Source organism: Hoplias malabaricus, chromosome 11 (assembly GCF_029633855.1).
Source record: "Hoplias malabaricus isolate fHopMal1 chromosome 11, fHopMal1.hap1, whole genome shotgun sequence".
Classification (NCBI taxonomy): Eukaryota; Metazoa; Chordata; class Actinopteri; order Characiformes; family Erythrinidae; genus Hoplias; species Hoplias malabaricus.
In genome coordinates, this window is record NC_089810.1 from 5,722,254 (window position 1) to 5,740,039 (window position 17,786).

The window sequence follows — 17,786 nt, forward strand, 5'->3', positions numbered from 1 at the left end:
TGCTTCATTAATGTACAGCCGAGTGATGGCTGTGGTGGTACTCAGTGCTTGAGGTTGTACACTGTCTGCAAGTCTTAAACAGGTGTTCTGACAAACTGTGCATGGTAGCACAATCCGACAGAACACCGGGGTGTAGTGTGACTCTTGTGTTATTGTAATTTGTAATCTGCATGAACTATTTGTATAATATCTCCCTTTTTGAAACAAAATCATCAGCGCTGCCACAGTGCTGGCTCTTACGGAGCAGTAGCGCGGGTCAGAGATGTCAGTTAGCGTCTCATATTTGCAGACAAAATCCCTATGTGACCGCGGCGTTGTGTGTCCCTGCTAGCACTAGCTTCCGAGCCAATGCGGATACAGAATAACACAACTATAGTAAATTAAACATGATCCTGAAGCAGCCATGGTTTATGGCGATCGACTTGCATGCTCTTGTAGATCGACATTTCATTCATTTTCAGTGTAAGTCAGTGACACTGGCCGTTTTTAATTATATAATGTGGTTCTGATAAGATATATAAAGTCATGTCAGGGTTGTGATCCTTTAGTAAATATATAAAGCCTATGCTCTTACACTGGTTGCTGTACCTTTTAAAAACAGTTTACTTGGTGATGCAATTCAGTCCAGTGTGTTGCTACACATCATCTCCTGAGCCGTTTGTTCACTTTCGGCGCGAACGCAGAGATAGTCAGGTCATTTTTAGAGTTATAAGGATTATTAATTTGTCCTGTATCAGTAAAAGACATATCATTGTTGGTTTGACTTTGTTACTAGGTGTTCAAGGTAAATATCTGCTGGGATACAGATTTATCGTGATCAGAAGTGTGTGTGTGTGTGTGTGTGTGTGTGTGTGTGTGTGTGTGTGTTTAGGATACAGGTCACTGAGTGCTTTGTGTGTGCTTCTGTAATATCTGTCAGCAGGAGATGACTTTGGCCAGCTCATTTTTCCCTCTCAGGCATGTGTACATGAACACAGTAAACACTCACTGATGTTTGACACAGGAGGAAAATGAAAGTCTTCATGCATAAATACTGCAGGCTTTCAAAACTGAGGTGATGTTTCATTCTCTCTCTCTCTCTTATTCTATCTTGCTCTCTCTCTCTCTCTCTCTCTCTCTCTCTCTCTCTCTCTCTCTCTCTCTCTCCCCCTTTCTGGACTCCCTTTACGTGGACTGCTGGATTTTAAAAAGACTTTTGGGTGGGGTTGAGTAGGGGTTTGTTCTTTCTTTGTCTCTCTCTCTCTCTCTCTCTCTGTCTCGTTCTTTCTCTGTCTCTCTTTTTCTTTTTTCTCTGTTTCCCTCCCTTTCTCATTCTTTCTCTCTTTTTCTTTCTCTCTTTCCTTTTCGTTTTTTCTCTTTCTGTCTTATTCGCTCTTTTTTCTCTTTCTTTTTTTCTCTTTTTATTTTTTCTCCCTTTCTTTCTCTCTTCTCTCTCATTCTCTTTCTCTCATATTCTTTTTTTTCTTTCTCTCTTTCCTTTTCTTTTTTTCTCTCTCTCTTTCTCTCTCTCTCCCTCCCTCTTTCTCTTTCTCTCTTATTCTCTTTCTCTCTCTCTTTTTTCTCTCCCTCTTTCTTTTTCTTTCCCACTTTCTTTCTCTTATTCTCTCTCTCTCTCTCTCTCTCTCTCTCTCTCTCTCTCTCTCTCTCAGTCTCAGTTTAATGAGCTGCTCAGTAATAATCTTCTCTGAACTGGAGGTAGCTGAAATGATGTCTCTCCTCCGCCCACGTGCAGCAATGCTGAGGCGAGGCTTTGTTGGGTGGGGGAGAGAATTTTCCAAAGAGAAAGATGAAGAAAATGGATGTTCGCCTTGCACATAACTCTCCATGGACCCTCAGGGCCGTCTGTCTTCCATTTCTTCACTCTCTTTTGGGTCTTGTGCATGAAGCCTGAGGGCTGTTTGATGCAGACAGGCGTTAATCTAAGTGTAATCACAGTATCCTCTGCTAATACTGGTAACCCCAGTGATATGAATTCACTTCATAGTAGGTCTTCTATGCCATAATCGGGCGTATTGTGTGGGGTGGCATTGTAGTGCAGTGTGTAGTGTCGCTGCCACATGGTTCCTGGGATCTGGGGTCGATCCTTACCTGATCCTCAACTGTCTGTGCAGAGGGTGGTGTCTGCGTGGTTTTCCTCTCAATGCTCTGCTTTCCCTCACAGTCCAAAAGCAATAAATTCAGCAATAAATGTTAGGGTTTTTTTCACATACTGTGCCTATTTTACTGGATGCTGATGTTTTTGTTCTGGTTTTAAAATGTCCGTGACACGCTTTTGGTCAAAACACGACAAGGATCAAACACCGCAGCACCATTCCCTCCCCATCTGAACAGCTCTATAACGAACATGTTGTTGCCATACTCACATAGTTCAGTCCTGTGGTGCACTTTCACTCCGTGAACATTTAGACTTAACACCCACAGCAGACTAATCCAGAGATATCTCTAGACTGTTGTTAACCTTTTAAATACAAAGCCCCTCACATGAAAGGTGACTTTGATGGCCTATAAAAATGTGTAGGGATGTTATGTAATGTGGGTTTCACTCTTAATGTTTATGCAGCAAGATAACAAGGTCAGGAAACACTTTAAATAGCCTAAACGCACTAACCACACTGCACCGCACTGACTAACACAGTTATGGGAAAGTTACTGAGTACGTGGACAGCAGCCATTAATCAGCGTGTTTGTCGTTTACGGGTCAACCTGTGGACTTCTGTTCTGTGCTGCTCCATGAGCGTCTCACTGGTTTGTTTTTGGCCGCATTGATTCCCCCATCCCTCCCTCCCCCCACTCCAATTTGTGATGGCTTGCTGGGGCTGTGGAGCAGATAATTACCAAATGGCCTAGTAGCATGTGTGAAACAAAAGGCTGACAATGTGTCCGATTTCTGTTTTAAAATATGTGCTAAAACCAAGAGAAATGAATTTATCGTAACTTAAAATAGTGTGTGTGTGTGTTTATATATGTTTGTATGTATGTAGTTTCTATTAAATACACTTAACAGACACTGAATTATGAACTCCAGCAGCACTGCTGTGTCTGATCCACTCTACACCAGCACAAAACACACTAACACACCACCACCACGTCAGTGTCACTGAAGCGCTGAGAATGATCCACCACCACATCACACCTGCTCTGTGGGGGCTTTTATCACTGAAGAGCAGGGTGATTTTTTTTATTTTTTGTTTGAACTACCTTGAATAAGGCACATAACCTGCAGCTGCTTCCGGGGTATTGGATGGCTTCCTGCCGTGTGTGTGTGTGCTTCTAGAATATGTTCCATTTTATATTTATATCATAAATATATACAAATATTTATTAAGGCAAACTGTTGTGTACTTGTATTTTGTTTCAGTATTGATTTTTTTTTTTTGTTTTTTTTGCCATGACAGAATCCAGTTTTCAGAGATGGTTCTGCACACGACATTGGAGAGTGCTGGAGTGGGTCTGTGGGGGGGGGATTATTGGAAGTCAAGCATTTGTAGTTGAAGTTCCAGTTAATTTTGAAAATGTTCCTTGAGGTCAGGGCTTTTTGTCGGACAAACATCAACCATGTCTATTCATTCATTCATTATCTGTAACCGCTTATCCAATTCAGGGTCGCGGTGGGTCCAGAGCCTACCTGGAATCATCGGGCGCAAGGCAGGAATACACCCTGGAGGGGGCGCCAGTCCTTCACAGGGCAACACAGACACACCCACATTCACTCACACACTCACACCTACGGACACTTTCAAGTCGCCAATCCACCTGCAACTTGTGTTTTTGGACTGTGGGAGGAAACTGGAGCACCCAGAGGAAACCCACGCTCAACCATGTCTAGTTATGCCTTAATGGTCCTTGCTTTGTGCGCAGGGGCATAGTTGTGTAGCTTTGACATTACCCATCATGAGACATCAAACTCACAGCTCCAGACCAGTATCCTTCCTCCACCACACTGTACTGTTGGCACATTGCTTTCCTGTAAGAAGTTTCCTGGCATCAGAATATTATATAATAGTGTGATTTACATCATATTCCAGATGCAGTAGATGGATGATTGTCCACACTGTGGTGCTTCAGTGCTGGGTGAGTTTGTGTGGGGCACAGATTCGTGGCTGAGCTGCTGTTGCTCTTCACTCAGAGCAGATTTCAGCAGTTTTGAATGATAATGGGTGTGTACTCAGGAAATATGGCTCTAAATATAGGGTTGTGTGTTATGGCCCTCATAGGGATATCTCTCGCTCTGCCACACACACGAGCTCATAAAATACGCCCACACGTGTACACACACCCACATTCACATGTGTATATCTGCCTCTGCTGGGTTTTATGCAGTGTTGGGCTAGTTTTGTGCCCTCAGGCAGTAGGTTAGTGGCTAAAGTGTGTGTGTGTGAGAATGAGAAGAGAACAGGAAATAAACCTGTCAGTGAAGCGCTTATTTCAGTCTTGTATTGAAACAGATCAATGCCTCCCTCTTCCCTTGGGAACTGGAAACCGGGCCTTATTTATATTGTGACTTTCAGAAGACCCTAAACATTCATGGGTTATTTTTATCTGCTGAATAATTGACGGTCACCTGAGAGAGCCAGAGCTGCGCTTAGATTCTGCTCAGAGTGGGGAAATGGAGACACTGGCAGCTCTTTAGCCGCCATCTTGGCTCTGTGCTTTGACGAGGCTGTATGTGGATAATGGAGCTTGATGCAGTGTGTGAAAGGGGTATAGATATTAAAGCCAGATGTGATGATGCAATATTTATAAATCATTAGATTTACCACTGATTAAACCTGATTCTGAATCTGATTAAAGGTTTTAATTTAAATGAAACAAATCACTTTTTCTGGTCATGTTCACATTAATGTGGGGATCTCCAGCCCACCGTCCCACACACTGTGAAATGGGAACACCCTGTCTGTGTTTTGTGGGCTGCCTAACTCAGTAAACATGGGATAACATGAGTAGGTCTGCATCCTACGTAAAGTGAAGGGACTTGAAAGGGCTGGGGAATTCTTAAGAGCCAGAACTGTGTTCCCTTGTGGGAAAGGAGGAGAACTGTTTGAACGGAAGACTTTTGGTTTTCAGTGTTCTACTTGTGTCTTTGTCTTGAGCTACAGCAATGAAAGACAAGTACGAGTTAAACTGCAAAAGGTTCATTTGGATTCCCTGCTTGTGTAAAAGCACAGAGAAAGGAACTAGCTGCACCAGCATCTGGTGGAGTTGTATCTTAAATAGATTGAGTGCTGTGCGGCGATGGCCCTGTGACTTTTGAATCCCCCTCTCCACTAATTTTCTGTGATCATTTCTGTGCTCATCTAGTGTCAGGGAAATGTAATAAAAGCCACTGAAGAGGCTGAAGGAAGGCAGTCAGTTTCTGTGAGTCTTTCTCTTAGTCAGATTTGAATGAGTTACAGCATTAGGCAATTTTTGTAAATCACATATTTCATTGATTTAATGAAATTTCGCTCCAGTGATGTCCCTTTCATCAGTGAGATTTATGAGCTGTTATCAGGCTCTGTGACGGCAGCATGAGTCAATACCACTACAGCAGTGAGTCACAGATTCACTCAGGCGACACACACAAATGCTCCCCACGCCCACTGCCCTCTGGAGTTAAGTCAGTTTAAAGGGGAGGTTAAGGGGAGGTCTGTCACTTGTGGCCAAGGGCACCCCTTTTACTCCCAGTTGGTTGCAGTGTATAATGCCTCTATGATGTGGAAAACTCATCTCTGGCTTTGGAGTTCTCAATTGGTGTACTTTATGGGGGATAATTTAATATTGTATTATAAATAAATAAGTAAACTATTTATTGGAGAATGGCACAAATACAGGACTGTACGGAAAGGTCTGCATATTTATTTTTATTCTTTATTTCATTTATTTTGGTGGCTAGTGTGTTGGTCAACAACAGCCAAAAATTTGGAACCTGCTGCAGCTGAGAATATGAATGTTTTGGAATTTTTTTCACAGTTTCAGCAGAGAATGTTGGAATTGTAGTTTTCAGCAAGTGCTTGGCATCATCACTGTCCAATCAGAAACATGTATCTCCCAAAATAGGAACTTTACAGTTCAGTGGAAGTCAGTGTAAGAAGTGTTCTCCCTGTGTCTGCGTGGGTTTCCTCAGGGTGACTGTCTGTGAGGAATGTGGTGTGTTCTCCCTGTGTCTGCGTGGGTTTCTTCTGGGTGCTCTGGTAGGTGGATTGGCAACTCAAAAGTGTCCGTAGGTGTGAATGTGTGTGAGTGTGTGTTGCCCTGTGAAGGACTGGTGCCCCCTTCAGGGTGTATTCCAGCCTTGCGCCCAATGATTCCAGGTAGGCTCTGGACACACCGCGACCCTGACCTGGATAAGGGTTACAGACAATGAATGAATGAATTCTCTGTCCACGTGTCACAAAGTATTTCATGGCCTCACAGACCGCTGTTGTTTATAACACTGCCTCTTCCCCCCCCTTTTTTTTGTTTTAGTAATTAATGTTATATTATCGCTGCCTCCTTCACTGTCACCATGTTGTTGTCATTAGAATCATTTGACTCTGCCCTCTTGTGGATGTATTGCTTAATATCCCAGCTAAGGTAAAGGATGCATAGACGTATGTTGGTGTCGCTCACGTTAAAGTGAACGACAGTGCCTTTGAGGGAAAAATATTCATCAGCACCCAGAGCTGGAGTGAGTATTACAATACGTCTCTTAGTCATTTCTGCATACAGGGCTATTCCCCTACAGTGGAACTGCTTACAGTGCTTGGACGTATGGTGAGGCTTTTGTGAATGAGTCCCTGTAAAGTTGCTGGCTGAAGTGTGTGAAACCATGTGTTGTGTTCTGGTGTGTGTGTGTGTTTCAGTGCAGTATTGTCTCTGCATCTGCCTTCTGTGTGGTATTTGGCGCTGATGTTTGAGTGTAGAGAATCTCTGATCTCACTTCCAGTGCACATGCATACAGATGCACTGATGTGCAAAACGCATACAGCAGCAGTGGGGCTTGAGAATACGACCGAAAAAATGGGACGTTCATTTGGAAAAAGAAATCTAACTTGATCTAACACTGATTGACTGTAGTCCATGGTCACAAAACAGTACTCAACCTGAACTAGTGTAAAATGTGAGTGGAGCCGTGTGAGGTAGGGTCGGGCGATATGACGTGATACTGTACACCGCTGGAGTTCAAACGCGGACAATGTTTCTATAAAGAGAGTATATCTGAAATATGATGTCTGGTGTGTCAAATTTCTGTTCTGTGGTTTAGTACATGGCAAAATTGTGTGGGTTCATGTGCATTTAAGAGAGCCTCCTGATGTCACACTCTGAAAATGATTGGGGGTAAAAACACAAGCCCATTAGCTCACAGCAGTTGTGAGTCTAGCGATGAGTTCAGGTAATATCCAGTCGGAGCAAAGCTGAATACCCTCCAAAGGTGACTTTGTGCTCACAAATATGAAGCTTCATGCTAAAATGTGTATGATTTAGCCTCAGATCAATGGGACTCTGTCTGTGCTGTGGTGTTTAGCCACATTTATCTTTCTTTATTTCTCTTTTCTCTTAGTGTGTATCCAATCACTCGACTTTTAAAATGTATCTTGCCACTCTTGGTCCTTTTACGGCAACCGTTAAAAATGTGTGTATCACAGCTGTTTTACTCGAGAGCGAGAAACATAGAGATATTGGCAAGAGAAACAATGAGTAAAATGAGTTTTTTTTTATGTGCTTGTGCTCATATTTTCTCTCTGACGTGCTTTGTGTGCAGAATTATCCATGAGGATGGCTTCTCTGGAGATGACGTGAAGCAGTACAAGCCTGTGGTCTACAGTAACACCATCCAGTCCCTGGCTGCCATTGTCCGTGCTATGGACACCCTCGGCCTGGAGTATGGGGACAAGGAGCGCAAAGTGAGTGCACTGAATCTAATGCTTACACACAGCCATGTACAGGAATAGAAGTAGACTTGTGTGCACAGGATCTGCTAATATTCGCCAAGATTGGAGACGCAAGGAAGAAGGCGCTGTGGAAGATAACATGGTACAAATATCCTACATATGGATAGAGTATTTCAGGTCTTCCACATGTCTTTAGTCCTCCAAGTGCCCAGTCAGTACATTATACTAATTGGATATTATTTATCATGATTTTCTTTTGAGCTGTAGTGACTTTTCCATGCATCCTATTTATACTCTGGGTAACATCATAAAATCCATCTTCTTTTCTCCTCTCTGAGCCATCATCAAGTAGAAATGCTCAGCTGATCCTGAGACCCTTTCTGATACTGTGCTTTGGTCTGAAAGTTCACTCCACAGAAGGCTTTTCAGTGTATCAGTGTGATCTTGACTCTGAAAGCTGTGCAGTGTTTTATAATTGTGTTGTCTGCATGCTAGAGATGGTCAGAAAGACACATCTTGCAGTCTTTCAGATGTGTCTTCAAACAGAATTGCCAAGCGGTAACTGACTGAAGAAACTTCTAAGCCAGGGGTGTTCAGTCTTTATTGGCAAAGGGCTGGAGTGGTACCAGGTTTTGATTAAACCGGTGGAATAATGGCTAATGGTTGTATAGGCTGTAGACCTGCAGTCACACCAACCTTTTGCGGATAAAGGCCTGTTCACACAGAGTAAGATTCTTTTCGCATGAGAAAACGGAAGGGATTTTTAATGTAGTGGAACCTTCACACTACGGAGTCCGACGCATTTTTGTCTCAACGGTCTGAAATCATGGGAAGACCCTGTAAGAGGAAGGGGAAATTGAATAATGAATTCTAATTCATTCATTCATTCATTCATTCATTACCTGTAACCCTTATCCAATTCAGGGGCGCGGTGGGTCCAGAGCCTACCTGGAATCATTGGGCGCAAGGCAGGAATACACCCTGGAGGGGGCGCCAGTCCTTCACAGGGAAACACACACACACACACACACACATTCACACCTACTGACACTTTTTTGAGTCGTCAATCCACCTACCAACGTGTGTTTTTTGGAGCGTGGGAGGAAACCGGAGCACCCGGAGGAAACCCTCACAGACACAGGGAGAACACACCACACTCCTCACAGACAGTCACCCGGAGGAAACCCACACAGACACAGGGAGAACACACCACACTCCTCACAGACAGTCACCCGGAGGAAACCCACACAGACACAGGGAGAACACACCACACTCCTCACAGACAGTCACCCGGAGGAAACCCACACAGACACAGGGAGAACACACCACACTCCTCACAGACAGTCACCCAGAGGAAACCCACGCAGACACAGGGAGAACACACCACACTCCTCACAGACAGTCACCTGGAGGAAACCCACGCAGACACAGGGAGAACACACCACACTCCTCACAGTCACCCGGAGGAAACCCACACAGACACAGGGAGAACACACCACACTCCTCACAGACAGTCACCTGGAGGAAACCCACGCAGACACAGGGAGAACACACCACACTCCTCACAGTCACCCGGAGGAAACCCACGCAGACACAGGGAGAACACACCACACTCCTCACAGACAGTCACCCGGAGGAAACCCACGCAGACACAGAGAACAAACCACACTCCTCACAGACAGTCACCCGGAGGAAACCCACGCAGACACAGAGAGAACAAACCACACTCCTCACAGACAGTCACCCGGAGGAAACCCACACAGACACAGGGAGAACACACCACACTCCTCACAGACAGTCACCTGGAGGAAACCCACGCAGACACAGGGAGAACACACCACACTCCTCACAGACAGTCACCCGGAGGAAACCCACACAGACACAGGGAGAACACACCACACTCCTCACAGACAGTCACCCGGAGGAAACCCACACAGACACAGGGAGAACACACCACACTCCTCACAGACAGTCACCCGGAGGAAACCCACGCAGACACAGGGAGAACACACCACACTCCTCACAGTCACCCGGAGGAAACCCACGCAGACACAGGGAGAACACACCACACTCCTCACAGACAGTCACCCGGAGGAAACCCACGCAGACACAGAGAGAACAAACCACACTCCTCACAGACAGTCACCCGGAGGAAACCCACGCAGACACAGGGAGAACACACCACACTCTTCACCTACCTGAGGCACCACCTCCCAATTGCCTCCCAATTCTAATTCAATGATTCTAATTCAAAATCTGATGCAGCGTCACAGTCCGTCATTTTCATCCGTAAAACTCTGACACTCTGTGTGGAAAGGCCTTAAAGTTGGACACCTCTGGTCTAAACTAACAACTTCAATACCAGTGATTATTTTGACACTTGGATATCCTACAGTCTCCAACAAGACTCTACAGTCTGAGCCCTTGCTAGAAAGCTCATGAAGCTGCCACCCAGTATTGCTCACCACCATTAAAGGATTACAGTCTGAGTCTGCTCAAGATATGATTGTCAGCCAAGGACAGCGCAATGAGGCCGACATGAAGGATGACACTGCACAATTACCTCATGACACTTGACTCCAGAGGCCAATCACACACATCCTGCTCTGCCGCGGGTCCTCGCGAGGTCATAAGTACATAGTTTAAAGGCCACAAGACCGTTTGTGTCATATTGTCTTCAACATCGATTAAACTGGCCTTGGGCAAGACCCTTACATCCCATCATTTCTTTCTAAGAGAGCTTCTTTGCTTTCTGGGTGAAGTGACTGAAGCCTTGTTTGACCTGTTCCGGATGTGGCAATTTATTTTAATCAATCCTGTGTCATCAATACGAGGAAAAAGGCATCCAGAATATCTTGCGGCTATCGACTGAGAGGGAAGGACTAAAAGGAGAAGTGGTTCATTTCCAGATTACATTTCTTTCACGGGAAGCTGCGCCCAACTAACAGAGGAACAATGGCCTCACAATAGGGCTGGACAATATGGCCAACATTTATATCACGATACGATATAATTCCAATGTTGATACGAACACCATAAAATCCACTGAAAAACCTCCAAGAACAAACAACAAAAAAAAGACATAAACTGAGAGCTCTGAATTAACGGCAGTGCTCTGTAACGAACATCAGTCAGTGACAGACGCTGTAAATGTGAATTGTTGAAATTTGAAAATGTTATTGTTATTGAAATATTTTATATAGATTGCGATATATATCGGCATTGAATAATTGTCCAGCCCTACGTCTAAATCTCAGTGCACCACACAGTGAGGTGACAGATAGCAGTGGCATAGTTGGGGCTATCGCAGTCAGGTGGTGGAATGTGTCTGAATGTGTGTCAGTGTGAATTCACACCACTACGAGCAAGCAAAAATAGCATTGCACTATTGTTATCAATGAAAGGGTCCAGACCAAAAGCTGAGGGAGCCAGTGACAATACACATTGTTTGCACTGTGTCTGATATTGTATAATACCAAAGAGTCCAAGCTCATCTGCCCAGCGCTGACACACAATATTCCCATGCTTTGAGAAGCTTCAACTACAGTAATAATGAGGCTGCACACATCCAATACGTTGGTTTAACTTTCTGTTTGGAACTATATTTTATAGATGTTTTAAATGATGTAACATACACATTTTTGCATTTGAAAAACAAACTTACTGATCTGTAATAATTTATATTTCATAAAAATGTAAATAGTAATGCAGGGGATCTATGCTCAATCTGGCAACACTGAACATGTTTCTGGAGCGGTCGGTCTGTGATAAGTGCTGCATGAAAGCAGAGGAATCCTGGGTTTTCACCATCATCATGAAACAATCATTTTTTTAAGCAGCTTTTCTATTAGTGAAGAATTGTTGAATCGTCATCAATTTATACAGCAGCCTTTTATACAGCAGCCATGTTCAACGCCATCTTCATTTCTAAACCTTTGTTGTTTAGTTGGTTCGTGTGCTAGGTCAGAGGTATCCAAACTTTTACCTCCTGAGACATACATTGCTAATTTTTTATTATTAAATTATGTTAATTCATGCGTTACAGCCTTTAAAGAATGTGTAATTGTTGTTTTTTTGGTAAAACACCTCCTAGGCTACGTTCACACCGCAGGAAAAAATGGCCCAAATCTGATCGTTGTTGTTCTGCTGTTCACAGTCTGTATAAAGTGACCTATATCTGAACAGATCGCGCTCCTGAACTGACCGCATGTGCAAAGGACGAAGCTTCAGGCCCTGACTAGAAGAAAATGTCCGTCTGTTTCACACAAAGCACTTCTCATTTTTGAAATGAAGGAATGGGACCAGAGCGTGCAGCGCTTCATCACCACACCTCCTTTTTCTTTGTGAGCACTATGTAAAAGACAGAGTATTAATTAAAGACTGTAACGAATACCCTCACAAACACGTCGTCTCCAAAGAGAACTAGACTAGCGTCGACATGAGTTTAATATTTCCATGATCCATATTTATACAGCTTCGTTATCCACCGACATGGATTAGTTTCACACGTTTATTTCCCAATATTTTTTACAAAACGCTTTGATCAGTCCATTTCCACGTCCTAAACACATCAAATTAAGACGAAAGTGCTTCGGACCGTAGTCCGGAGATCGTTCTCAGCAGCCGGAGTGATGTAAAAGTCGAATGAAATCCGATCCGGCCGTTCAGACGTTCAGATATGGATCGGATCTCAATACCACGTCTGAAAGCGTGATTTGAAATAGTCAGATTCAAAGCGATTTGTGCTGTTCACCCAGCCACAAAAACGACACATCTGTGTCACATGACAGATTTGAGCCACTTTTACCTGCCGTGTGAACGTAGCCTTAATGTGTGATTGCGTAATTATGTAAGCGCCAGCAGCATGTGAAAGACGTATATTAACCGATAACCTAACTTATCACTGTCCAATCAAATCCTGACCTATATATTTATGTACATTTCTCCCTTGTTGTTATTTCCCAGCCAAAATAACCTGTTGCACTTGGAATTGTGTCACGATAAGGAAATTAAAACATGTTCAGACTTCCATTTCACGGTGAAAATCAAGGGAAAATCAGTTTATTCTTGAGCACACCATGTGCTTTGTTTTAAACGGCGCGGACCACCACCACCACCACCGCAAACCTATGTATCCTCTGAAATACAGCCAAGTACATGTTGAGAAAGAAGCCAGAGTCGTAGCGTATGTGTTTGGAGAAGTTCAGGGTGATTCTCGCCTCGGAATCACATTTCTAAGTATAGTAGTCCAAGTTGTGCCTTTCCTCAGTGAGTCTGGTGTGCAGATCTGGAAGCTGCATGCTACTGTTAGCCTTGTTAAACAAACATTTGTTTACCCACAGAGGCGTCTGCACATCAAAGCCGTACATGTTTGTGATTCGAATGGCTTCACTGTTTTTCGACATTTTAGCTTATTGACTTAGTTGAATATTAAAACATGTTAGTTACAGCGTAAATAACGAGTGTGAGTAATTAATGACCTGCACAGCAGCTCCAGGAGTGCAGTCAAAACCTCTGCCATTAGTCTGAAGTAGCCATTAATCACCATTTCCTGAACTTGCTCTGTTCCTGTGTGCCCTCCTGCTGCCGTTAGGGTATTGTTTAAAGCTACCGTCCACTGGTGTTTAAGTTTAAAAATAAAATGCATGTTAACCTTTAAGTTATGCCATGGAATAAGCATTGACCTCAGTGTTAATTTCAGTGTGTGTTTAATAGCAATGCAGTTTAAGGAACACTAAGTAAGGCTTGGTATTTTTGCTCATTGGCTCCCCCTACAGTTTCATAGTGTAATTCACTGGTAGAGTCCTGAAATCAAGGGGAAGGAAGAGTTGGGTTGGGGTCTCCTACCAAAAAATAAAGTAAAAATACCAGTACAAATTGGTCTCTGTGGTGGCTCTGAGCTGAGAGGGTGGGGCAAAAGGAGTGGACAACTTCCAATGGAGGATGGATGCAGCAGCTCTCTAGAACACTTAGCCCATTTTCTTAATGATGCAAATGAACACAGAAATGTGCCACATGCTTTCAACTGTGAGCTGTGTGTCCCACTGAAGGTAGTGTGTGTCCGTGATGGCACTGAAAACACAGCCATTTTCGAGCCCTGTGGCCTCTGGCTGTGGAGGCCAGCTGCCTTACACCTCCTTAATCAAGTGTGAACCTGTCTACAGAACAGTGAGCTCTCTCTCTCTCTCTCGCTCTCGCTCTCTCTAACGTTCTCTCTTACCTGTCTCTCTCTCACTCTCTCTCTCTCTCTAACGTTCTCTCTTACCCGTCTCTCTCTCTCTCTAATGTTCTCTCTTACCCGTCTCTCTCTCTCTCTAATGTTCTCTCTTACCCGTCTCTCTCTCTCTCTCTAATGTTCTCTCTTACCCGTCTCTCTCTCTCTCTCTCTCTCTCTCTAACGTTCTCTCTTACCCGTCTCTCTCTCTCTCTCTAACGTTCTCTCTTACCCGTCTCTCTCTCTCTCTCTAACGTTCTCTCTTACCCGTCTCTCTCTCTCTCTCTAATGTTCTCTCTTACCCGTCTCTCTCTCTCTCTCTAATGTTCTCTCTTACCCGTCTCTCTCTCTCTCTCTCTAACGTTCTCTCTTACCCGTCTCTCTCTCTCTCTCTCTCTCTCTAACGTTCTCTCTTACCCGTGTCTCTCTCTCTCTAATGTTCTCTCTTACCCGTCTCTCTCTCTCTCTCTAATGTTCTCTCTTACCCGTCTCTCTCTCTCTCTCTAATGTTCTCTCTTACCCGTCTCTCTCTCTCTCTCTCTAACGTTCTCTCTTACCCGTCTCTCTCTCTCTCTCTCTCTCTCTAACGTTCTCTCTTACCCGTGTCTCTCTCTCTCTAATGTTCTCTCTTACCCGTCTCTCTCTCTCTCTCTAATGTTCTCTCTTACCCGTCTCTCTCTCTCTCTCTAATGTTCTCTCTTACCCGTCTCTCTCTCTCTCTCTCTCTAACGTTCTCTCTTACCCGTCTCTCTCTCTCTCTCTCTCTCTCTCTCTAACGTTCTCTCTTACCCGTCTCTCTCTCTCTCTAATGTTCTCTCTTACCCGTCTCTCTCTCTCTCTCTCTCTAACGTTCTCTCTTACCCGTCTCTCTCTCTCTCTCTCTCTCTCTCTAACGTTCTCTCTTACCCGTGTCTCTCTCTCTCTCTCTAACGTTCTCTCTTACCCGTGTCTCTTTCTCTCTCTCTCTCTCTCTCTCTAACGTTCTCTCTTACCCGTGTCTCTTTCTCTCTCTCTCTCTCTCTCTCTAACGTTCTCTCTTACCCGTGTCTCTCTCTCTCTCTCTAACGTTCTCTCTTACCCGTGTCTCTCTCTCTTACGTTCTCTCTTACCCGTCTCTCTCTCTCTCTCTCTCTAACGTTCTCTCTTACCCGTGTCTCTCTCTCTCTCTCTAACGTTCTCTCTTACCCGTCTCTCTCTCTCTCTCTCTAACGTTCTCTCTTACCCGTCTCTCTCTCTCTCTCTCTCTCTCTCTCTCTCTCTAACGTTCTCTCTTACCTGTCTTTCTCTCTCTCTCTCTCTCTCTCTCTCTCTCTCTCCCTCTAACGTTCTCTCTTACCCGTGTCTCTCTCTCTCTCTCTCTCTAACGTTCTCTCTTACCCGTCTCTCTCTATTTCTACTAAAATAGTGACACAGCTTCTTTCACTCATTCGTTTGCAGGCTCTTGCACATTTTCTCTTTGTTCATGTTTCTCAATGTCCCTCCACCAAGCTCAGGGCTGCCTCTGGCTCCGCCCTCTTCTTCCTGCATGCTGGTCCCAGCCTGTTACCATGGTGACCTCTTGTTTTGCCCCTCTCTATTCCCACATTCCCAGAGTCGGTGTCTGAGGGCGATGTCACCCGCACACAGAGGAACAAGCTCAACGAGACCATCCAGCTCATGTGACTGGCTGACTGGCTTTGGGGGTGTGTGTGTGAGAGAGAGAGAGATCAGAATGAATTCTCTTGCCCTTTGTGTAGGTCTCCAAACTGTGCTGTTTGGACTAAAGAAATAGTCTTTTTTTTTTAATGCTCAGAAATGCATCAAAGAATATTTGATCCTGTTGCAAGGTTCGACAAAAACTCTCTCCCTCTTCCCATACACTTGTTTAATCTGGACACGCCCATCAACATAGAAGAGATTTCCAGTGTTTTATGACGTGTTACACCTAGTTTAAATGACATTTTACAAAGACTTTTTGAAAATGGTTTACTTCAGTCATGTTTTCAAATAACAACAGTTCGTTCATTCATTAATTGTCTGTAACCCTTATCCAGTTCAGGGTCGGGGTGGGTCCGGATCCTACCCAGAATCACTGGACGCAAGGCGGGAACACACCCTGGGGTTCACAGGGCTACACACTCACACCTACGGACACTTTTGATTCACCAATCCACCTACCAACGTGTGTTTTTGGACACAATGGGAGGAAACCCACTGTGACACATGGAGAACACACCAAACTCCTCACAGACAGTTACCCGGAGCAGGACTAGAACCCACAACCTCCAGGTCCCTGGAGCTGTGACAGAGACACTACCTGCACTTATTTATTCCTTATTTAGTTGTAAATTACTCATTTGTCCTGTCAGCCATTTACTGAACCATAAAGAGAGATACGGTGGAGGACAGTTAAGGGTTTGCTACCTTCACCCCGTCTTGACTATATTCGTAGGCTTCCACAGGAGACACTATTGTTGCATATCTTAGCTTGATTCAAGTGGCTGGAAGTGGACCTACCATGCTGGTGTGGGTGGAGGGCCGTGTGCTCGGCACCTGGCACTCGGGGTGCTCCAGATGGGTTTCTCCACTCTGGCCCTGGAGTCCTATTGAAGCTCTGTGCCAGCGGGCCCAAATTCTCGCCGATCCCCCATCTGGGGAAGACTAGCCTGCTTTCTAACCAAATGCAAATGAGGGGCAGACATAAATAGAAGTGAGAAATGAAATAAAAAAAAGATTGCTCTGTAGGATGAGGTGCTTTTCACAAACGTGTGTCTAAGAGTGGGAGACAGAAATTGGAGAGAACGAGACGAATGTGTAAGAAGCTCCAAGTGTAGTGATTTATTCGGTGTGTGTGTTTGTGTGTGCCAGCTCGCATCCCCCAGTGCCTCCACTTGCCAGTTGCCATTGCTTATTCACTTAGAGGGTGATAAAGATGGGCCTGGACCATCCAGTTCCTACAGATGATCTCCTCAGTTTTCATATTCTCTCTTTTGCTGATGTGCACAGTTAATAGTGTTCATCTCTGCTGCACTGAACGGACATACAGCCACTTGTTACTGTAATTATACAGCGGAGGATCCCAGGCCTGGTACTAGACCACCACGGCCCTACACACCTCAGCATTGTCCTGCTCTGATGCACCCACTCAGCTCAGCAAGGGCTTGTTAATTAGCTGTTTAGTTGAGGCTTGCGCTAGGAAGGGAAAAAATACGATTAAAAGTAGTTATAAGGAGCAGAACATTAAGAAGAAAAATAACACTGCATTACCCAAACAAATGGAGAAATAAGGAGCCCGCAACATAAAATTAGGAATGCAAACATGGCTTTTGAATTTACAAGGCAGAGAATGCTCTGTTTGCATCTGTGGGGGTTGTGTGTGAGTGAATGAATGACAGCTACACTTATATAACACCTCTCTAGACCCCCAAAGTGATTTCCATTCTTTTGGTGCATTGGAGAGTTGCCTAAGCCACCACCGAGTTGCAGCATTCACCTGAAAAATGCAATGACAGCCGGTCCACGTCAGTGTACTCCCCACACGTCAGCTGTTGGGTAGAGAGGAGAATGGAGGGAGTGACCCCGCCAGTTTATTTGAAGACGGGGACAGTTAGGTTAGGGTTAGGGGCATGTTTAGCCCGACTCTTGGTTCTTTTGTGTGCTCAGGGAATCAGGACCAGTGTTTTATGTCTCATCCAAAGGACGACACCATTTGATCAGTACAGCGTCCACGGCACGTTATTGGG

The 17,786-nt window shown here is 44.5% G+C and overlaps 1 protein-coding gene across 3 annotated transcripts in view; it reads left to right on the top strand.

The window, feature by feature from the left end:
* gnao1a (guanine nucleotide binding protein (G protein), alpha activating activity polypeptide O, a) overlaps positions 1–17,786 on the top strand; it is a 112,077-nt gene that overhangs the window by 17,665 nt on the left and 76,626 nt on the right. For all 3 annotated transcript variants that reach the window (XM_066684852.1, XM_066684853.1, XM_066684851.1), the window contains exon 3: positions 7,721–7,862. In XM_066684852.1, coding sequence (XP_066540949.1) covers positions 7,721–7,862 — 142 coding nt within the window. The remainder of the gene's footprint in view (positions 1–7,720; positions 7,863–17,786) is intronic.